This window comes from Ammospiza nelsoni, chromosome 16, assembly GCF_027579445.1.
Source record: "Ammospiza nelsoni isolate bAmmNel1 chromosome 16, bAmmNel1.pri, whole genome shotgun sequence".
Taxonomy (NCBI): Eukaryota; Metazoa; Chordata; class Aves; order Passeriformes; family Passerellidae; genus Ammospiza; species Ammospiza nelsoni.
This window is the reverse complement of record NC_080648.1, coordinates 16,765,340-16,788,835: the sequence shown is the minus strand read 5'-3', so window position 1 is coordinate 16,788,835 and position 23,496 is coordinate 16,765,340. Positions and strand designations below refer to the sequence as shown.

At 46.5% G+C, this 23,496-nt stretch overlaps 2 protein-coding genes across 2 annotated transcripts in view; both read left to right on the top strand.

Annotated features, from left to right (window-relative positions):
* Positions 1-1,421: 1,421 nt before the first annotated feature.
* On the top strand, positions 1,422-6,637 carry C16H5orf47 (chromosome 16 C5orf47 homolog). The gene is made up of 5 exons (XM_059483274.1): positions 1,422-1,689; positions 2,265-2,353; positions 3,840-3,942; positions 6,052-6,098; positions 6,448-6,637. The coding sequence occupies exons 1-5, from the start codon at positions 1,422-1,424 to the stop codon at positions 6,472-6,474; spliced, it is 534 nt and encodes a 177-aa protein (XP_059339257.1). The 3' UTR covers positions 6,475-6,637.
* An 8,475-nt stretch (positions 6,638-15,112) lies between these two features.
* NSG2 (neuronal vesicle trafficking associated 2) overlaps positions 15,113-23,496 on the top strand; it is a 31,705-nt gene continuing 23,321 nt past the window's right edge. Inside the window, exons 1-2 of the mRNA XM_059483909.1 lie at positions 15,113-15,246; positions 15,965-16,115. Coding sequence (XP_059339892.1) covers positions 15,987-16,115 — 129 coding nt within the window. The 5' untranslated portion in view covers positions 15,113-15,246; positions 15,965-15,986. The remainder of the gene's footprint in view (positions 15,247-15,964; positions 16,116-23,496) is intronic.

Sequence of the window (23,496 nt, the reverse complement as noted above, 5' to 3'; positions counted from 1 at the left end):
CCGTGCCACATCCCCACCGTGTCCCCAGCCCAGAGCACCCAGTGCCACCTCCAGGGATAGGCTCCAGTGCCTGAGCACCCTTCCCATGGGGAAATTCCTGCTGATGTCCACCCTGAGCCTGCCCTGGCCCAGCCTGAGGCCGTTCCCTCATCCTGGGTGCCCACCTGGCTCCTGTCAGGGAGTTGTGCAGAGCCAGAAGTTCCCCCCGAGCCTCCTTTTCTTCAGGCTGAGTCCATTTCCCAGCTCCCCCAGCTCTGTTCCCTTCTGTGGACACACAGAGGGACCCTCAGCCTCTTCAAAGCCTGGGGAATGACCACGGTTGGCTTTGCATCCATTCCAGAGCGTAACACAATTCATGCTGCCAGTGCTGCTGAAACAATTAGGAAAAATAGGTATTTTCATAGAATTTATTATTTCTAATTTGCGACCCTGTGCAAACTGAACTCTGGGAAGTAATCTGGAGCAATATCTTAGTGACAAAGAAAACATCAGTGGGACTTGACGTAAATTCTTCCCTGTGAGGCCCTGGCACAGGGTACCCAGAGAAGCTGTGGCTGCCCCATCCCTGGAAGTGTTCAAGGCCAGGCTGGATGGGGCTTGGAGCAAGCTGGGATAGTGGGAGCTGTCCCTGCTCATGGCAGGGAATGGAACTGGATGGTATTTAAAGTTTCTTCCAACCCAAACCATTCCATGATTCTATGACTGGAGTCATAGTCATAGTCTTCAGTGCCTTGAGAATGCCAGTTGTCACCGTCCATACCCAACAAACCCATGGCTACAATGGGACCAAGAGCATCTGCATGGGCTGGACTGACCTGCCAGGCATCCTGTCAGCGTCACACATCTGTTGCTGCCTAAAGGACAAAAAGGTATTTGATGTTTCATTATTTTTCTGCACATGGCACGTGGCTGGAGCGGATATACTGCTTGGAGAAGAAATCCCTGTTATCAGTGCAGGTACTGCAGCAGCACCCACACCAAAGGGATGCCCAGGGTTCCCCTGCTGTGGAGACAAACAAGACATCAAATAACCTTTAGCCCGGAGCCCCCTTACCACTGGTATAAACAGATCAATACCTTGCATGAAATATATCAACACATGGCTTCGGGCAGCAGCAATGTGTGCTAAACTCTAGCACTGACCCAGGGACAGGGGGACATGCAGCCCCTCAGTCCCCGGCTCCCCTCAGTCCCCGGCTCCACTCACCGACCCAACTGTCTCCCGCTCCCCTCATCGACCTCCTCTGTCCCCCGCTCCCCTCGCCGCCCCCTCAGCTGCGGCTCCTCTCAGCCCCCGATTTCCCTCACTTAGTCTCAGACCCCGGTTCCCCTCAGCTCCCGCTCCCCTCACTGACCTTCGCCTCTCCTCACTAACCCTCAATCCCCGCTTACCCTCACAGCCCCCAGCCCCTGTTCTCCTCATGCCCGCGGCCCCGCCGCAGATGGAGAGCGGCCGCCGCGCCCGCCCGCCCGTGCCGCTGGTGTACGTGAACAGCTTCGGCTCGCACCGCTGCGGCACCGTGATCCGCCTGGGCTGGGGGCAGAGCCGCGGGCAGAGCCCCCCGGGCCGGGCTGGGGCTCCGAGGGCCGCCCCGGAGCCGCGGGCCGGGCGCAGTCCCAGGCCGGGCGGCAGCGGGAGGCGAGCGGGGAGCGGCGGCGAGGCGAGAGCCGGCAGCCGCACCAGCCGCGGTACGTGAGACCCCGGGACAGCCCCCTTGGTTCTCCGAGGGCTGGAGGTGGCTCAAGCGTTGTCTTAATTGTACTAGGAATAGCGGGAACAGCAAAACCCGGGGTGGGGGGTGATTCTTCCCCTGTTCTGGGCACTGGCACACCTCGATTGCCGTGCCCAGTTCTGGGAAAGAGAGGGAATTAAAAGCTCCCAGAAGCCTGTTGTCTGTGTGGGTGCTGTGTAGTTTTGCAATCTGTTTTGTGGTGTTTGAAAGACGCTCACTTGCCCCATGGTTATAATGGAGTAAAGAAGAAGGGAACAAGCTGCAGGGTGTAAGGATTGATACCCTGTACGGTGACCAGAAATAAGGATCTCTGTGGAATCATAGAGTAGCTTGGGCTGGGAGGAACCTTAAAGATCATCCAGTTCCACCCCCTTTCTAGGGACACCTTCTGCTAGATCAGGCTGTCCAGAGCTCCATCCAGCCTGTCTTGCACACTTCCACAGCTTTTCCGGACAGCCTGTGCCAGTGATCAACACCTTCCTTAGGAACATATTCTAAATACTCAAAAAATGCTTTCTAAACTCTTTCTAGGTGATGCTCGAGAGGCTAAGACTGACGCCTTTGACTTTCCCATCCCTTCAAGAAACGTTGATAAAGTCATTAAACGAAAGAAGAAAAAGGTATAAATTGTGGCAGCTCAATTAGCTGCCTTGGCATTTGAGAAAGCTGCTTGTTCTCTGTGTGTGAGAGCATGAGGGAGATGAAAAGATGGAATTGGTAGCCTGTTACTGAAAACCTTACTTACAGAAAAGAAAAAATGGTATTATCTTCCCCCTCTGGAGGCTTTAAAATTCTGGCTCTTATTCAATAAAGCACTTAAGTATGTGCTTACCTTGAAAAATGAGAGTATGCTGTTGACTTAAAAAGCCTGTACTGAAATGCTTTGCTGGATTTTGGCCAGGGTGCAGCACACCTTGGGGTGAAACCCAGCAGGGAAAAGCTCTGCAGCTCCTCTTCCTCTCATGTTTTAAACAAAGAAATCCCATGAGTTACAAATAAGCGAAGGCAGGAACCTGAGCTATTAACACCATCCTTGGAGCAATGCAGAATTACTTTCTGCTTCACAAATGTGTTTCTGTTCCTGTTCAGTAGTTCGACAAATGCCTGAAATTTTAACAGGAACATTTGTTAAGCAGTAACTCATTATGAGATCCTGTAATGTGTGAAGTACAAGTAATCAGCTGGACTAGAACAGAGCCATATCGTAGATACTTGATTTAAAAACAGCAAAATGCTACCAGCTGCAGAGGAACAGCTAATAACATCCTGGAATATGGCTCTCCTGGTGCATTGAATAGTCTTCAAAAACATGAGGAATATATAGAATGTTTTAGCAATAAATGTCCTCGAGAAAGGAATTATCTTTAGATTTAAACAAGTTTCTCAGATGAGGTCCAGCAATAGTCCAAACATCAGCGTGTCAACAGCCATTTCTATTTGTTAGGCCACCTCTGCCTGAATGCTTTTGCCCACAATTCCAATTTAATCTTTCCAATGCACAAATTTGAAACGCATCCACTATGGACAGAGCTTTATGCCTCTGAAATAAAGGCTTTCAACATCTCTAAACGAATTAATGTGGATTTGATATGAGATAGGCAAGAGCATTGCTATTCTGGAATCTGAGTTTGGGCCTCAGTTTTGCTGCTGTTTGGGTTGGAAGAAACCTTAAACACCATCTAGTTCCATTCCCTGCTATGTGCAGGGACACCTGTTTCTCACATGGGAAACATTTTGCTCCTGGAAAACTACACAGTCTTTTCTTGCCCACCATTTTGGATGACTTTGAAAAAGCTTAATGGCTCTACACATGTTTTCATGAGCTTTGCTCATCTAGAAGGGCACTTCTCAAGTCCTGGATAAACACAGGAGTTCTAGGCAAGAAAGGAGGTGGAGATCTCATGTGAAAAATCATGGAGGAATTTATGTTTCTGACTTCTAAATGGAGATGATTCTTCCATATGTCCCACATTCCTTCTTCCCTTCTTTCCCAGTCCTCAACAGAAAAACCCAGCTGCACTTCATAGTCATTGTGCGGAATTCAAAGTTCTGCCCTGTAGATGTTTTAATGCAAACTTTTTAGATGCTTCACATTTTATCTTTCAGTCCAAAGTCTGGCACAAGGTCTGGAAAGTGATTTCAAAAATGCTTGAGGAAAATGAAAGGTTCAGAAGTCGACTGTTGACCTGCAGCCAGTTGGATGGAGAAGGTAGGAAATTACCTGCTGATGTTTTATTTTACTAGAGAAAACAAATTGTTAATACAAGTGAAGATCCCAATGTTTAAGGTCCCTTCAGCTGGTTTTTTGGTAGTAGGTTTTACAACTCACAAATGGAATTCATTCCATACTTTAGGCACTTCCAGCTTTTTTGGAAAAAAACCTTTTGTTTCATGGAGGGTCTTGTACGTGTTAATTTGGAGGAAGGATGGTGGAAGTGTTTGCTGCAGTCTGACATTAAAGATATGCACATCAAACATCTGCAAGTTTTTCTGAACATGTGAAATACGTAATTAAACTTATTCACAGATGGGTCCAAGGCAGTAGTTGTATGAATAATAATTTATTTTTTCACGTAGGAAAATAGTGGTTGATTTCATACATACAATAAATAAATTAGATGCTCCCCAAAGGTTGCTGTGACACAATTTAACAAAACCATGGAACATGTTCTCACTCTGTGCCCTGAATGCAGCTCTTTCATTACTGGAAAATGACTTGGGAATTAAAACTGGTGTTCTGCATTCAGCCAATTTCAATTAGAGGCATTGTAGCTGCTGCACAATTTAAGATAATACAGTGTATGCTTACAAATGGAATTGGAATTTCTGGCTTCACAGTTGGATGAGTTATTAGGAAAAAGAATATACTAATCCATGAAGAGCTACCAGGCAAGTTTAAAATGCCACTTTCAGCCACAGCACTTTTTCTTCCCTTTCATTGGTGCTGATGGAAATTTTCCACATGGGGGCATGTTGGGGTGAATCCCAAAATGTAGGACCATTCCAGGCAGTGTCTTATTTGGTAAATGTTGGATTAGATTTCCACACACATGGCAAGAAAATAAACCCTCAAAAATCTTCTTCATGAGAAAAGAGGTCCAATTCTGGTTCAGAACAGAAATCTCTACCCCAGTGGATGTTATTGAATAGGAGAAATTCCACTGAAATATGCTTCAACAACTTCTGCAATTATTGTGCAAATATTTTGCATTGTGTGCAAAAACACTTCTTCTGTTGGCTTTAAACCCAATTCCTGATTAATTCTGGAATTATGACATGATATTAATTATTCATCATGTGCTATTCATATTCAAGGTTCCATTGGCCTCTGTCATATTGCTGTGCTAAGTTCCAATCTAATAAATCTCTCCTCCCATGGAAGCTGTTCCATGTGCTTTCTCCCAGAACTGAGATCATTGCAGAAGTGTGTGTGCAAAGCTATTAATTTATATGTTGGACATATATCTATGTGGAAGACACACATCCATGGATATGTAGGACAGTGAATTTTTTTTAAAAAAATCTTCCTGGATTTGTCTGTTTGATTTCAAGAAAAAGAAGAACAAGTATCAAGAAAAAAGGAGGAGAAACCTTTACTAGGTTATTAGATTTCAAGTAATTGTAAGAAAAAAACCCCCAAATTCTGTTTATATATGATTTCCTGGGTGGATTTGCCATCTTACCCTAATGGCTGCTTTTCTGTTTGTGATGGATCACCATGTGCTGTTTAACCTTGGATTTCTGGACAGGGCCTGTCCTCTTTTCAGCCACTCATTTCTTTTAGAGAAAGAGCATTTTCTTTATATATAATTGCAGTGACTTGAAAAATCTCACCAACCAACCAATCCCTTCTCCTCCCCTCTTACTCAATCCTTAATTGTAATTTTACCCTCTTTCTCAGGAGCTTTAACTGAGAATCTTCTATTGAGTCCTATTTCAGTGAAAACCCTCAATTCTAATACCTTCTTTCTAATTAGCTGATTTTGCACAACATCAAATCTAGGAGATAAGTCTCCTATTGATCTGAATTTTTCATTAATCAAGAAGCAAATGGAATAATTCTAGAAGTTATTTAGATAGGGATCAACAAGTCTGAATAAACTGGGTTCATTTTTATCTTCTTTTTTAATTTTCCCTAGATTAATAAATCTATAAAATTAATGCTGCATTTTATTGCCTCTATAAATAGGGTTTTTGAGAGAACAAAAGTCTACTTGAATTTTAATGCTACCTATTTACTCCTTGCACTGTTGCAATTAAGATTAGATTCCATGTGACTGCAAATGATGATTTTCCTCCACCTGATGTTCTCCTGCAGGCTCTGACAGGACCCAGAGGTCACAGAATGGGGCATACCTGGACAGGGTATGTAGACAGTCTATTATAGGTCAAAAAACCCCTAAAATATTAAATTAATAATATTAAAAGCATGCACTGGTCTTTTTTAATGTTACTATAATAAGTGGCAGTTATTTTTTAAAGTATTACTGACATGGAACTCAAATATTTTCAAGATTTCAGATTTGGGGCCAGAGAAGCTCCATCCTCACAGGGAGGGCTCTGTGCTTTGCCAAGGCAAAGGGAGGATTTTGCCTTCTTCTTGATCTAAATCCTTCCCTGGTGGTCTAAAGTACAAGCCTCACTTGATATAGAGACTTTTTTTTTAATATTAATGGGAATGTACCAACTCACTTTTATCACTTTTTTCCTCTAGGATGAGTCCATCTTTGGCTGGGTGTAGCAAGGAAATAAAGGAAGATCCAGCCCCAAAGGAAATATAAGCAAAGTGAAAGCTTTTATTTTGATCTAGTTCTTCCTGGAGTCAGTGCAAGACAGCAAAGTGACTTCAGGGAACACAGGTTCTCTGTTGTTTTCTTGGTGTTTGTGCTTCTGCTGTTTAGGAGGTTTGTTTTTACAGTGGCTTAAACAGCTCTGTTGCATGATATTTATCTCAAGCCATTAAGTCTAGTGTTTCACTGAGCTATTAGTTTTAGAAAGCTTTTTAATGAGCATAATATTGTGACAGTTTTCTTGCAAAAGAATAGATACACATTTACTGTTGTCTCCATATTTATATCTTTTATTTTTGTAGCCTGTCAGAATAATAAACACAAATTCAGTAAGGCAAAACTCCACACAAGACATAAACCCCATTTTCCTTTTTTCCTGGTTTGCATAAATTTGCCTTTATGATATTAAAATATTACACAATAACCCTCTCTGTTCTTTCATCCATTTATACATGAATCTCAGCAAGTATTTGGAATATGAAACCAGGTGAATGTTTTCTCTCTCTGTTCATCCTGAGGCACATAATGGTACCATCACAATCAGGAGGTGTTGTTTATCTACCTGACTTCAATAACACAATATAATTTTCTTCTGTTCTGCGGCTTAATACTTGAACCCTTGATTGACTGTTAAAGCCTTTTGAGCCAGCAAATTGTGTAAATGGAACATGAAAACTGCATAAAAATAGTTATGTATATGGGGTTCATCTTGGGAGTAAAACATTCACCTGTCACAATGAGACCTCCTTGCTTTCAATAAAAGGATTGTTTTCTCCTGCCATAATGTCTTGGTGTTTGCAGATAAAATGACTGCAGTGTCAGAGTGCTGAGCTTTAATAACACGCTGGTGATGGTGTCATTAGGCAGCAAAGCACTTGGAAAGGTTTCATCTCTGTTTTCTTCATGGTAAAACTGCAAGTGTGGGACTGGAATGCACCTTTGCAGGGACAGCTGCAGGTTCAAGGTTTTCTTCTGGTTTGTGGTTGGGTAATATTTGGATTTTACTTAAAATAGTTGACATTTCAGCTTGGAAAAGGAAATGAGAAGGCAAAGTATCCAATCAAGATGTAATCATTTTTCTGGCAGAACAAAAATGTCATAGTTCTTTGGTATTTTCAAAACACATGTTTAGAGTCACACGTGGGATTTTGGGGGGGGGGGGGGGGTTGAGGTTTTTTTTACTAAATGAGATGATCTCCCTGTCCCCACAGTTCTATCAATGAATTGTTTACATTGGGAATATTTAGTTTATAATCCTGGTTTGTAAATTGTAGAGTTGTTTCTCTAACTTTTCTTTTCTTGTAAATTGCAGCTGCAGTTGGTGCTTTACTGGCACAGACTTCAGGGGCCCTGGAAACCCTTTTCTTCCAGATGCATAATTGCTACTTTAACAGGATAGATGAGGTGCATTAACCTAAATCTCTGCCTGAAGTTTAGCCAACACATTAAGATTCTTTGGATAAATACAGACCTCTGTCTGTGGGGCTGTTTTAAAAGAAATTATAAAAGATAAGTATGGCCTTAAATCATCCCTATGTACCTCCTTCAGTCTAAAGGCTCTGTGTGGTGATGAGATAATTAATTAGTTGGGATCTACTAATCCAGAACTTTCATTTGGCAGTACTTTGAAAGGCTCTTACATTTTTCAAATCACTTTGGGCCAGAACAGCTGTTGCATTGGGGAGAAACTGCTGATTCAGGTTTGATTTTTGACTTTTTGGGTAAGAAAATCTGTCTTTCTGCTGTACTGACCAGATTTCAAAGGTACAGTTGGGAACAAAGGTCATGAGAGCAGTTAAATTGCTGAAAAAGGGGCCTGCAAACCAGATCACCAGCCCAATCCACTCAGACCTCTGTGCATTCCTTTAAGTGTAAAATGCAAAATAAATGTAATTACAGTGTTGCATTAAAATATCTCCAAGTAAGTAATGTGCTCTACAAAGACAAAAAGGGTTGGATAAACCTAAAAAAATTCATTGAAACCCTCTTTGGTAAAAGGGGTGAGAAGTAAATAAGGGACCTTCAGGGCACTGGATCACAGAGTAGAGATTCACTGATTCTTCTTTGAGGACTTTGATCTTCACTGCAGAGCCAAGAGCAAGTGTCACACTGTCCTGCTGTGGCTCCTGGGCACCACTGCTTCTCCTTCACATTCTTCAAAATGCAGATCAGTTACCTGAAGTTTTTAATAACAAATCTCCCTTGGAGTGTGAACTGAAGCAGATGTGCAAATACAGAGGTCACATTTTGTCTTTGCTTTGCCTTGCTCTCAGTGCATAATTTACCTTTCTATACAGAACAGAAACTGCAGCTTGTTCCCAAAGTTTGACATTTCTTCATCTCAACTCCGTGAACAGTTGCCAGGAGATCTGAGGAGGCTCCTTGGGATACAGAACTGGAAGGGAACAGTCAGGGCACACAGAGCAGCCAAAGGCATTGCTGCTGAATTTGTTATTTGTAAATAATGGTGTCAGACACTTATCTCATGATCCAAAAGCTGGTCTGGATAATCTGTTTTCCCTGTGTGCCATAAATACAAAAAACTTTGGATGAAGGTAAGCAGTGGAGAGTAAAGCCTTTGGGGTTTGTGTCACTTGTCCATGCTAGCTGGAGATCAGTTGGTCCAAGTTCAGCTGGAAATAGCACAAAACATCCTGACGTGTTTTGGTTGAAGTTATCCCATTTGAGGAGTTCTTGCCTGGTTCCTGGAGCAGCTCAAGCCAGGCAAGTCTGCCTTGGAGTTCTCTGCCTGGAGGCTCCAAACTCCAGCTGCTGGCTCTGGGCTGCCCCTTCCAAGGCTGTGAAGCTGAAAGCTGGGATGTGCTGGGAGCCTGAGCCCCACAGAGATTTCCATGGCTGGAAGCACTGAGAGCTTGGCTGAGGCTGGACTGCTGGAGCTCCTGCACTCCTGCACAGTGGGGCTGTGGCTCTGGGCAGCCTTGCCAGGGTGTCCTCAGCACCCTCTGCGCAGGAGCCAGGGAGCTTTGGGAGCTCCCTCAGCTGCTCTGTGCTGCTGCTGGGGATGATGTCACCGATCAGCTGCAGCCTTGGGAACTTGGCAATGGTGTGGTGATGTTTCTGAAGTGACCCTTCTGGGAATATCCAGTTTGTGGGCATTTTCAAAAGGGTTTGCTTCCTGCTTGATTTGGCCCGAAGCCACCAGTTGAGATAAAACCTCATTTCCTGCAGGCTGGAGGCTTGGCTTGCCCAGCAGCTCCTCTGCTCATGCCCCATCTGCTCTGGATGAATCTGATTCTCTGGGATGAATCAGATTCCTGTGTCCTACCAGCTGAGGCTCTGCTGAGAATCCCATGGCCTCTGAGGTTATCAGAACTTGGCCATTACAACATAATCAATCACCAAGGTTAATAATATTTCACTGCTGATTCCTTCCATGAAAAGATTTCAGCTCTGAAGCAAAACTTGAGAGCAGGATGTGGAGTTTCCAACATGGTTTGATTTTGGGAAAGTAGAAGGTGACCTTTATCTTCACTGAACATTTACATCCAGTAAATGTCTTTGTCTTTAGGGCCCTCCCTGGTAGTCAATGTTCATGTTTTAACTTCAAAGCTTCTAATACAATTTTGCGTGGACTCTGACTAAGGAATAGCCTTCAGCAGACAGCTGAATTGTAGTTTTCTTTTTCTTTGGGAGGAGGAAGTGAGTGAAAGCAAATTTTGGGCATATATGACATTTTGCCTGTGCTGTAGGCCCTTAAATATAAAGCAGAACAGAACTTTGATTTATAGCTCTTGTAAATAATGCTCAGTGACATGGGCAGGTTTGTGTATTATGTTTCTTTTCATTGCATAAGCACTTATATAACTCTGATTGTTGGAATTTGCATAAAAACCAAAGCAGCCATGGATGGGTTTAACATCATGGGCTTTCCAACAAACTGAAGCAGCAGGAGAACCTATGGTTTAAGAGGAGTTTTACTTTAGGAGGAAAAGAGCAAGTATATTAAGCCACAGTGGGTTTTTAATAAATATTCACTGGAAGTTTCTCACTCATTAGTGACGGCATCAGGCCCCTCTGATCTGAGGCAGAAAAATTCACATTTGAAAGCTTCAGCCTAGGGAAATTAATGTGAGTAGCTGCAGTTTCATTTTATTGAGGGAAAGTTATGGAGGTCTCTAAGGGAAAAAGGAGTATGCCTTCATTCAGGGAGTTGATCACCTCCTGGAAGATGCTGAGTGCTTTGACCTCCCAGTCACTGTGGCACCTCTTTTATCTGTTTCTTGAGCTGAAGATGTGGAGCAGATTAAGAGAGGATCTCTTCTTCTTTCTCTAAATTTGGACTCCACATTTGTGTCTCATCCAAGGCGCTCAGCTGAGCTGTGGATGTTGCTGGGCTGTGAACAAATCTGATCTGTGTCATCTCCCAGGGGTCAGGACAGGATCCCTTCATGCTGGGAATGTGTGAGATTTATTGCAGTCCTGCTTGAGGAGGAACAGAGGCAGATTGAAAGAAATGTGCAGGAAGGCTCAGGGTGGCACTGACAAATGTTCCCTCTCTTCCAGAGTCTTTGTAATCTCCTGGATTTTGAAATGAGTAATAAACTAACATGGCTTTTAGTTTTTTCCCCTGTTCTGTATGATTGCTTTCTGGTTCCTACTGTGTGTGACAGGAAGTCAATGGTGCTGGTGGAACTCTGTGGAATGGATGAACTCCTCACAACAGTGACTAGGAGAAGTTAAAACCAGCTCAGAAAATACGTGGTCACTTTTTACACCTCTTTGTATTTAAATTCCTTCAGCTACAGAAAGGGTAAAAAAATTTGAGTATGATACTAAGTTGTCTGTGATCTCCCAAGGACAAGAACACTGCACTGGTTTTCACTGCTAATTTTGACATGAACTCAGGTTAAAGTTTGAGAAACAAACACAATCTTTTGGTAGAACAGCCTGAGGTGGATGATGTTACTCCTAGGATTGCCCTGTCATGACTATTGTGACTTCCTGAAAACTTGTCCTCACTCAGTGCCTTTAAATTTTGTTGTTTCTCTTCTTAGTAACCTCTACTTCCTGTTCACACATTTTCCAGTGCTTTCATCGAAAGCCTGGTCCCAGATTTTCAATACATGAAACCAGATAAAATATTGTTCCTTCTACTAATGAGCAGGAACGTTATAGAGAAAAATGCTTGGTGTGCAGGAAATGTATTTTATGAAGTGAGACAATAAGTGTTTCATAGATCAAGGAGCAAGTGAGTAGAATAATATTCATTAACATTGAAGAGGAGTTAATTTATGTGTTCAGGCTTGAAGTGGGGAGAGGCTGAACTGTGCTGTGACTGATGTTTTGGTTACAAGCTGCAATGAAATGAAATGTTTGTACTCAGACCCTGTTACCCTCCTTTCTTCCTGGGCTCAGCTCTACTTGGGCTTCACCTTGGGCTTCAGGGGGATCTCAGCTTTGGCACCTGGAGCATCTCCTTCCCCTCATCCTGAATGTCTGCAGAGCTGTTCCTCTCTCACATTCTCACTCCTCTCTCCTGCCTGCAGCTATGCAGTTCTACCCCCATTCTTAAATCTGTTTTCCAGAGGTGTTACCCCCTTGGACCCACTCTGTGGGACATGGGGGAAGCTTCCAGCAGCTTCTCCCAGCAGCCACCCCTGCAGCCCCCCTGCTACACAAACCCAGAGCATTAATAATTGTGGGAGACTTATGAAAGGAATAAAGAGAGGCATATATTTTTGTTGACAGAAGAAATATATTGTTTATTCCTCTGGAGTCTCCTGTTGCTCATATTGCTGCTGTGTCTTATTGCCTGTCACTGAGCTGTGCTGTGTGGGCGGAAATGTCAGGCTCTGAATTGGCTCTGTAAGAAAATCTGTGTGTTACTCTGATTTCTCATACTCACTTGGGCTTGCTTTAATGTTGTCCCTACAGAATGTTCACTTTTAGCTTCTTGCTGGCAACTTCAGACACCTATTTCTGCCATGAAGCATCCTGCTAAGGAAATGTACTCCTGGTAGGTCTTTGTTTGTTTGTGTGTTTGTTTGTTTGTTTGTTTTTTGTGAGAGAGGGATTTTGCAAAGAAGTATTTTCAAACTGAAATGGGCCACACTGACCCAAAGTAGTCACAGGGCTGGTTCAGTCTCCTGGAGGAAATGGAAGTTACTGGATGTAATTCCAAGGGAGGCTTTGGAGATCTCTCTGCTCATCTCCCTCCACCATGCTGCCAAAATTCTCAGATGGTGCCAGTGAAAAAGGTTGCTCTGAGAAGTCAAAAGGTAAAAGCAGCATCTGCTCATTTTTCACAGGTTCTTGCTGCTGGCGCTCAGAAGTAGAAGGCTTTGGGGGAAAAGTGGTTCCTGGTGCCAGTGCTGGCCATGCTGAGCTGGGTTCTCTGGGTCACGTGGAATATCTCCAGCTGAGCTGAGCTCTGGTTTTAGTTTTCAGGAGATTTGCAGCTACAGGAAAGGTGTTTGTCAGTGGGAGCAATGCACAAGAAGGAAGGGGATTCCTCTCATTGCCCCTTAGGTTTGTTACCATGAAGAGTATTCAGGCATAACCAAAAAAAGTTAATATATTAAACTCAGTGAGTTCAACTGAGTAGAGGTGTGGAACAAGCAGGTAACCTTATTTGCAATCTTATTTTTTCATGATGCAAGCCCAGTTTCCATGGGTTTGCACAGGTGCCTCTGGAGATTTCACATCACAGTGTTTGTGAAGTGTTGCTTAAGATCTCTCTGAAGTCAGAGCACCAGCTTAGGTGTCATTAATGTAATATTTTGGCTAAGCAGGATATTCATTGCCAGTGTTGACGTGAATGAAAATTATTTGGCTTTTAGATCACAGGATGCATTTGAAAGCTATGAAAGACATCAATTTGCTTTTCAACAGAGCCCTCAAGTTGATAATTACCAGATAAAGGTGGAAAACCCCAATGCCATTTTCATGGAGCTGCAATGCAATGTTTCCTTTGCCAAAAATTTGTAACACTCCAAGCAAAAGTTGTTCAAGGTTAAGTTATATTTGTGGAACCCAGAAAAAACCTTTTGGGTGAAATTTACTGTAGAAGTTTGGCCTGATCCAGAAATGTGATGGAGAAAATTCCAACCCAAGCATGAAAAACTGGTGAAACTGTTGGAAATAGGATCTTTAATGGGCCATGTAAGGTGATGTTAGTAACAGGTAGTTTTACCTGCCCTTCTCTACTCCCTTCCTCTCAGCTCTTCCCTCTGTACTGTGAACAAGCTCTACCACTGCAGTCAGCACTTCCCCTCACTCTGCCAAAATACAGCTTGAAATGAGTTTTCACAAGTCAATTCTAAAAGGCTTTATTATGGAAACAGTTCACGCCTTCAAGGAGTATATTTAGGTCTCGTGAAAAATGCCAAGTTGCGAGCTCTGGAGGCAAATCTAAATTTATAAACAAATCAGGCTGAAGTCATCCCAAAGTATCCCATGTCTCCGAGAGGAGTGCTCAGCCTCCTGCTGCAGGAGATGGTGGCTGTGGTGCTGTCCCGCCATCCCAGCATTTGAGAATCACAGAATGCCTAAGGCTGAAAAAGACCTCCAAGATCATTGAGTCCAACCACTAACTCAGCACTGCCAGGTCTGTTAAACTCTAAATGCCACGTCAAATGGTTTTTGAACACCTCCAGGGATGGTGATTCCACTGCTGCTCTGAGCAGCCTCTCCCTGGCCACTCTTTCAGTGAAGAAATTCTTCCTAATATCCCATCTCTTCCTAATATCCCATCTCAACCTGCCTTGGTGCAACCTGAGGCTGTTTCCTCTCATCCTTGTTGTCTGGAAGAAGTGACTGACCCCAGCGGGCTCCAACCTCCTCTCAGGTAATGAGTGGGCACCAGGGAGAGTGCCTGAGTGCCAGGAAGCTGAAAAACGGATGGGGAAACCTTCCCTGTGGGGACAGGGTGAGAAAATTGGGATGTTCATCCTGAAGAAGGTTGTCTGGAAACCCCAGAGCACCTTCCAGGGTCTGAAGGGGCTGCAAGGAGAGGGGCTCTGCACCAGGAACTGGAGGGATGGCTTCACACCGAGAGAGGGGAAGTTTAGGTTCGGATATTGGGCAGAAATTGTTCCCTGTGAGGGTGCTTCTCCCTGGCAAAGGGTGCCCAGAGAGGCTGGGGCCGCCCCTGGATCCCTGGCAGTGCCCAAGACCAGGCTGGACACCGGGGCTTGAACCAGGTGATCTTTAAGGTCCCTTCCCACCCAAACCATTCCACAATCCCACATCATTGTGTGACACCCACACACAATGGGACACACTCCCATTGTGAAGGACACAGCGCTCAATGACCAGACGGTGACAGCAGGGCTCCTGTCACCGTGACGCCGCCTAGGATCCCCTCCGCCGCGGTGCTGTCGGTGCCCGGGCAGTGCCGTGGAGCTGTCGGTGCCCGGGCAGTGCCGTGGAGCTCTCCGTGCCCGGACAGTGCCAAGGAGGTGTCGCAGGTGCCGGTGTCCCCTCCCCGGCCGTGGCGGCTCGGCCGCTCCCTCACGCGTGCTGCCTGCAGGGGGCGCTGTGCGCTGTGCGTGCGGCGCGGCCGCCAGGGGGCGCACGGGGCCGCGGCCATGGCGCTGAGGGCGGAGGGGCGGTGTTGGGGGGGGAAGGAGCCGCCGCCCCGCCCGCCTCAGTCACCGGCGGAGCCGCAGCGAGCGCAGCGCTGTCCCTTCAGCACCGCTCCCCCCGCGGACACCGCGGGCTCCACACCGGCCCCGCCGCCGCCTCTCGCCGCCTGCTTGGCAGTAAGTAACGCAGCCGTGCCCGCAGAACCCCCGCCTTGACCGCCTGCGCTGCCGCTCCCGGGGAGATGGGATGGGGGACCCCCGAGCGCTCCGGGATGCGCAGGGGAGGGGGTTCCGAACGCCCAAGGGGGCTGCAAAAATGGAAGAGGAGCATTAAAAACCCTCCTGGGGTCAGTGGGAGACGCGCCGTGTCCTCGTGTCCCGCTGCGTGTCCGCGGTGGTGGCGGTGCTGGTGGCACTCCCGGTGATGCTGGTGATATGCCCGGTGATGCTGGTGGCTCTCCTGCCAGCACTGGTGATATTCCCCGTGGTGCTGGTGACATTCCCGGTGGTGCTGGTGACATTCCCAGTCGTGTTGGTGGCATTCCCACCAGTGCCGGTGGCTCTCCCGGCGCTTCGGGATGCGCCGTGTTTGGGCTGACAGCAAGGGGTTTAAAGGCTGATTGTGGGGTTTAGAAGCTGTTTGTGCGATTTAAAGGCTCTTTGTGGTGTTCAGAGGGTGTTTGTGGCGTTTAGAAGGTGCTTTTGGGGTTTGGAGGGTGTTTATGGGGTTTAGAGGCTGTTTGTGGGGTGTCTGTGTAAGGCAATTGCTTTGCTGTAGTGAAACGTCATTCCCTGTAACCCAGGCACCGACACCTGAACCCAAAGCGAGCAGGGCAAGGCAGGAATTGTCCCCTTCCCCTGCCCCGGTGACATTGCTCATCTCCCCCGGTTTCAGGTCTGGAAAGCCGGCTGCAAGGATGGTGAAGCTGGGGAGTAATTTGAACGACAAGAACAACAAACCACCATCCAACGAAGATGGTTTTCAGACAGTTCCTTTGATCACGCCTTTGGAAGTAAATCACCTGCAGTTCCCGGCTCCGGAAAAGGTAAAACAAAATCACAATGTGCTCCTGCATGGTTGCACTCACGGACGTGTCCCTTGCTTGTCACTGGGCTCTGGTGATGGGAATCGTGGCATGTTTATTCAATAAATAAACAGGGGTTATCTTTCACTGTGTGTTTATCTGTTTAAATGCGGCAAATAAGCACGCAGATATCCCCCAGTGCATTCCGTCCTCAAAAAGAACCCCAAATATTCCTAAATACAATGGGAGAAAAAACCTTGGTGTGTTTCTCTTGCAAAGCTGAGGAAACTGAGGAGCAGCGTGCAATATGTTATTATCAGTAAGATTAATGGCCTGCTTTGAGAGGAGGTAATGTGATAACTCTGCTGAAATAAGCAGCTGTTTTAATTATCTCAGTTAAGCTCTGTTTTCTTCTCCGTGGCTTTGAAAAGCTGCTTTGGGCACTGAGGATGCTGATTTCCCTGGGGACGGTGGCTGGAGGACAGCCCAGGGACTCATTTGGCCCCGAGCAGGGGACATTGTTCTCCCTTACCCTCTCAAGTCTCTCACACCTGAATGCAGCACTAAAACCCCCAGGAATGTGCAATTGGCTGCGGGTTGTGTTGGGATTTTTTGGCTGCGGCGTGAACTAGGAAATCTTTTGTCTACATCCCCGTGGGGATGATGCAAATCAGTATAACCTGGTGAGGACATGATGAGACTGTAAAAATCCATATTCCCCAACAGCCCTCACCAAAACAAAGCCTGTCTGCAATGTAGTTCCCAGATACCACAGAGGTGGAGCCAGCCCACCCCAAAGTACAGACAGAATGATTAGATCTTGCAGGATAATGGAATAACAGCAAAATTAACACTGATGGTTATTGAACATATATCCTGCTTTTACCATGGAACAAAATGAATTTTCCCTAAATACATTAGGAGAACATGGTGATGGATGGGATAAACCTGTCTAGGTAGACAAAGCGTATTTATTTTAGGATAGAGCTGAGTCAACTGCCTTGACATCCTGGGAGCCAGAGCTGTGCCAGACAAAGGAACTGGTCCCATTCTCCACGTGCCTCATGGCAAACAGGAGCAACTTGGCTGCATTCAGGAGAGTTGGACTTCTGTGAATTGTTGTGAAACAGAGGCTAAGCCGGCCCTTATCTGTGACTCTGATAAATAAGATTAATCAAAATAATTCGGGCAAAGCAATATGATTTGTTATAAATGTCTGAAAAGTTTAGGGGAACCGTAGGTGTGTAAAACCTCTGATGCCAATACAAAGGACTCGTTGAGATCACCCAGTGTCACATGGCAATGGGGAATTGAAATGACTTGTGGAGCAGGTGAGACATGGATTACCCAACAAAGATCTTTCCAAGCTGATCGAGTGGTAAGAGTGTGTTCCAGTTGTCTGATGGTGAGCAAACACTGGCGTGGATCAGTGTGGTGTGATTCCTTGCTGATTTTTCTGTTTAAACATGCCCACATCAATAATTCACGTGTTGTTAGGTTACATTACCTTCATTAGCATACATTACTGCCAATGCATCTACCAACATCCATATTTTTCTTTGCTGGAAGTGTGGGATGTATCTCCGGGCGTGCTGAGCGTGATTCAGAACTCATTAGAGTCAGAGCTATTGATTTCTGCAGGCTGTGGTTCATCTCCTCCTGCAGCAGGCCCGCAGTTAACGGGCTGGAAATCCCTTCACCAGGAGGAGAGGTTATTTATGATAAAAGCAAAATAATTCACGACCTGTTTCCTTTGCTCTCTGTAGAAGGGGTTCTGGTGGGGTGAGCTCACCCCGGGGCAGAGGGGCTGTGTAAAGAGCTGCTAATAAGGAGCTGAGCCTCAGGTGAAAAGCTTGGGCAGAGGTTAAGTGAGAGGGGCAAATTGCAGCTTTGTTCTTGAGAAAGCAAAGCTGCTGCTGGATTCAGGCAGACTGTCCCCTTGAGGAGGAGTGGACATGGACTTCGAGTCTTTCAGGGTATATTCTTGTTTGGACTTGCCTTGCTGTCAGGAGACTGGGTTAAAAAAAAAAACCTAAAATTGACTTTTCTCGTCGAGCAACTGATTTTTAGCCCCGGAGAATGAGACCATGAGGGTTCCTGTGCCTGGTGCATGGGATGCTGCAGGAGCCAGGAGAGCCCGATGGCTGTGAGGGACAGCTCCGGTGTCCCCTGTGGATGGACAGCTCCCGTGTCCCCTGTGGATGGACAGCTCCGGTGTCCCCCGTGAGGGACAGCTCCGGTGTCCCCTGTGGATGGACAGCTCCCGTGTCCCCTGTGGATGGACAGCTCCCGTGTCCCCCGTGAGGGACAGCTCCGGTGTCCCCTGTGAGGGACAGCTCCCGTGTCCCCTGTGGATGGACAGCTCCGGTGTCCCCTGTGAGGGACAGCTCCGGTGTCCCCTGTGGATGGACAGCTCCGGTGTCCCCTGTGAGGGACAGCTCCGGTGTCCCCTGTGAGGGACAGCTCCCGTGTCCCCTGTGGATGGACAGCTCCGGTGTCCCCCGTGAGGGACAGCTCCGGTGTCCCCTGTGAGGGACAGCTCCGGTGTCCCCTGTGGATGGACAGCTCCGGTGTCCCCTGTGAGGGACAGCTCCGGTGTCCCCTGTGAGGGACAGCTCCCGTGTCCCCTGTGGATGGACAGCTCCACGGGGCTCTACAGCCTCGGGGTTTTCCTGCCGTGCACAGGGAGGCAATGCTGCCGCCCAGCTCCTGCATCGCATCCTCGGCACTGCACAGACAGCCTGCATTGTCCTGGCAGCCCCTGTAAGTGAGACCTAAAAAAAACCCCTGCTAAAATATTCTCCTTTCTGGGCTTCTCTTTGCTGTCGGAAAGGATCTTCATTCAGGAAATTCTGAGTTTTTGACCCGCATCTAACCCTGGGGTCAGGGCAATCCAGGGTGCGTCAAAACCAGGGCAAGGAGGTTTGGGTGCAGCTCAGGGCTCTGTCTAGAGGAGGAGTAGTAACAGCTTTGGAGAGTGATCCAAGAGTGTACAAGGGCTTGTGCTGGGCAGCCTGGCTGCTGTCTCTACAATAATGCCCTCACCTGGTGTGTATCCTTTTTGTTTCAGTTGAGTATTAGATACCTGCATGCAAGTTGAAGAACATCAAACCTGTTTTTTGTTGGATCCCTGAAAGCACCCCACAAAGCCTGTGGAATCTACAGACTGTAAATGGTGGTTTAAGGACCTTAAATTGTCGACTTTTTTCTTTATTTTAAGGACATTTTTGTAGCTGAATCACTTTGAGAGTCACTCAAAGTGACTCTCAGCATTAACCTATGTAGGTGTTTCACCAGAGCTTTCATCATCTCTTGCCAAGTGTTTTTTGTGTCTGGTTCCTCTGTCACAGAAAGGATACAGAGATAGAATATAAAAATGAGGCTTTTACTGATGTGATGTAAACCCTGAAGTCCAGCTCTTTTCAGATAGTTCCTTGAAGGAATCATATTGGGGGTGAGAAAGGAAAACTCTTAAAGGTGTGCTTAAATTTCCTGTCTGTCCTTTTGAGGGTGCTTTCCTAACAGGCTTGTTCTCCAAAGCACTGAGAGCTGAGCAGCTCCCTCTGACTCCCACCTTGCTGCTGTTGGAAAAATGCAGGCAGGATTTCAGGAGGCTTCAGTTTGGCAAAATTCTTCTTTTTTAAAATTGCAGCCCACTGGAATGTCTTCTTCCTTCTCCCACCAAAGGAGGATGTCCCCTCCTTGTGCTGCTCCTCCGGCAGCATCAGCATTCTCACCCTTCTGTCAGCACTTGTGTGGCTGCAGGGAGACAAACAGGACAGGAATTGTCCCCCTGAGGTGCTAAGCCTGCTGTGCATTTATATTTATTGACAATCTTCAAGCATTTCCCTTGCCCCTGTTCCCTTGCTGGGGCAGAAGGCAAAGTCAGGTGCTCCTAAATCATTTTTGCATGGCCTTTTTGGTGAGATCCATCCATGTAACAGCAATAATAGCTCCATCAACAAGGACAAGCCCTTGACCTGGCTTTTTATGTCTCTGAATTTCATTTCTTCTGATTCAAAAAGCAAAAAAAAAAACAAAAAACCACCCAACAGAAATCTTTTATCTTTTAGGACCAAAGGGAAAAAGAGGAGCTGTTGCCTTGTGCCTTGTTTTCCAAGGCATAGACAAACAGCTTCAGCTGTGATTGTATCCTGGCAATGATAATGCTGAAAGATGTGCAGCTTTTCAGGGACCATTCTGTTCACTGAAATGTGAAATGAAACCGACAACTGGGGACCCCTTGGTCTCTTGGCTTGCTTCAGTGTAATCCATCAGGAAATACCTCTGCTCTGGCAGTAAAATCCTAATTTTACATAACACAAAAGTGCATGAAAGCTCTTGTCAGGCTGTAAAAAACATCCAGCACCTCTTTTGTGGTGAAGGCTGCAGAAGGCTTATCATGTGATCCATTGTTCTTTATTTTGAATGCATCAGGAGGCTCGAGAATTAATTTCTCTAGTGGTAAATTCCTGCCACAAGCCCAGGAAAACAAAAAGAAAATAGATGTAACAGCTCTCTTCAAATGCTCTCCCCACCCTCTGCTCCTGCCCCTGGCCACATCCCTCTCTGAGTGGCAGAGGCCATTCATTTACAGAGTTCCTGGAGATCAGGAGGCTCCCTGGTGTTCACAGCCTGTCCCTGTTGCTTTAACAGAAAATAACGTTTGGTCCTGGCCAGCTGAGCAGGAATAATTCAGAGTAGCTGGATGAGTGCTCCTGTACCTCGGGGACTGCTCGGTGCTGGGTAGCGGTGTCAGCCTGCCCTCTGTGCAGCCTGAAGGGGCTGCTTTTGGGGAGCTGGGGCTGCTTTTGGGGAGCTGCTGCTCCTCCTGGGGCTGCAGGCAGCTCAGCATCCCCAGCTGAGCATTCCTGGGAGCTCTGCAGGAGCCGGGGACAGGCAACTCCTGCTCCTCTGCTGGTGAGGCTGGTGGGATGCCACAAAATGCTGGGATAGTGATCAGGCAGGGAGAGGAAAGGATGGAGGAGGGAGGAGGAGGATGCAAAGGGAAAGAAAACATGGATAAAACAAAGGAAGGGAAGAACAAATAAAAAGGAACAGGCTGTCTTGCCTTTCCCCATCCTTTTTTCTCTCCACTTGGGATACTCTGCCTCATCCCCAAAAATAGCAAAGTCTGAACCTTCTTCTCCTGTTCCCCTCCTACACTGTGCAAATTCCTTTGTCCTCTGGATGTGTATTAGAACTGAGCACCACCCCTGCTCATTAGGCTGCAGTAAATCCTTGCAGCATCCCACTCGAGCAGGGCAGCATTTGGGGAACCTCCTTGATGTTGTTTGCACGTTTTGCACAGCCCTGCTCGTGTCCTTGGCAATTCCTGCTCCTGTTTGGATGTCACTGCGTGCTGGCCTTCCTCTCACACACCAACCCCTCCACTACACTTGTCCGCTAGGGACCTGGAGCAGCTTCCAGCAGCCTCCCATCATTCAGAGAATGTGCTGCTGCAGCAGAGCTTCACTCTGAACATCCCAGGATTTGTGTAGCCTGGGCAGAAATCTCTCTCCTTATCTGCTCTGCCATCAGTGCCGAATTAGGGGCTTTAAAGCTGCCTGGGTGTGTGAGCTCCATTACCTCCCTTAAGCCCAGCTCTGTCTGCACTGCAATTCCTGGAGCTGCATCCTGCAGAAACAGCAGGAATGGACTCAGGAATGGCTCTTGGGCTATGGAGGCTTGGCTGAAGCTGTTCTTTTTTCGTTTCCACGAAAACCCACTGCTGAGGGTGGAAGTGATTTCAGCAAGGCTGTTAGAGGAGCCCCACATACCAGTTCCTTACTGGTGTGGAAAGGAGAACTGGGCAGGAATCTTGGCTGCTGGAAATCAGTGAAGGGAAATCAGTGGAGCTCTGCTAATTCAGCCTGGCCAATTTGTGATTGATTCTTTTGTCTGCTTTGCTAAACCCTCTCCTGGATGAACCTACTTAAATCAGTTTTTCTCAGCCCACCTCCTGTGGGTTCCTGGTGGTTATGGGCACACAGGGGTTTGTAGGGAGACTTGGCTGAATAAATTCTGAGCCACTTTTGTTCTTGGGGCTGTGCCTTGCCCCTTCTCAGCTGCTTTCAGCTCCCAGTGCAGCCTTTGCATTCTGTGCTGCCTTTCGCTGGTGATGCCAGGGCTGATTACATTTGCTGTCTTTGTCCTTTTGCGATGTTCCTTATGCCTGGAATATCCTCCTGGCACTGAGTCAGGAGAGCACTTTTTTCCTACCACCCTCTGTGAAACTCATTTCCAGCACAACACCCATTAAATGAGCTGATAGGGGTAAAAAAATAGCAGAGTACTGACCCTGCCTTTCTCCGGGGACTATGGATTTGATCCAAGGCATCTTTTTCTTAATTTTTTTTTTTTACTTTGTTTGTTGCTTGATATTTCAGGCACTTTATGTATTCAAATAATGACTAGGATGCCATTACCTACATCCCAAATGCCAATTTTAATATCAGCCTTTGGGAAGCCTGCCTGCTGAGATGTGTCCATCCTGTAGATTTGGAAGCATAGCTGCCATTCCTGTAGGATGGGACATAGCCATAATCATTTCAGGAAGCTTTAAAGACTTAAATCTCTAAAAATCTGGGAATTTGCAGCATGGGGATTGCCAGGTAATCTGAGATCTGTCCACTTTATCCATTTTCTGGCAGTAGCCAGGGCAACAGTCAGGAGGAGGTACAGGAGGTGCTGCAGGGAGCTGCTCATGCCTATCAATGTTTCATCCTAAGCCTGCAAGGCCAGAGATTGTTTTAAGCCCTGGAACATGATTTTCCCATCTCTTGTCCTCTATTCTTGTAGTGCTAAGTATTTTAACTCAGCTGCTGTTGGCAATGTGCACATGTCATTTGCTCTGGAGCTGGCTCTGGGTGAGGATTAGGCTGCAGAACTGTGTGTGCAGGTGGTGGATTCTGGCCGTTGCTTGGCTTGGAGCACACAGGGGAGAACCTGCCCCAGTCCCAGCAGGTTTAGTGCCAGCTTTAGGCTGGGGACACCTTTTGCTGTCACCTGGCCCCTGCTGCACCCTGAGGTCCTGCTCAGCTGCTGGTGCTTTGTTGGGTAACAAAGGAAACCATGACATTGGTGCCAGTGAGAAGTTGATGTTTCCCCTTCTGTTTCTGCAAGAAATGGAGAAAGATGTGGAAGGGAAGGAAGCTGAGTCTCATTTTCATTTAAAAGTAAGCCTGACTAATCCGCCTGGAAACGGGTGGGGGTGTTACAACCATTTTGTGGGACTACAAAGTCCAGCTTTGAACTTGGAGGGAACCTTTCTCCTTGGTAGCAGCAACACATTTTGTTTATCACTTCTGTCAATCTGACAGCTACTCTAACTGAGAGACTCTTCATTATTAATAATCCCAGGAAGTAGTATTTTAAATTTTTATGGTTTGCGCTTTGCAGC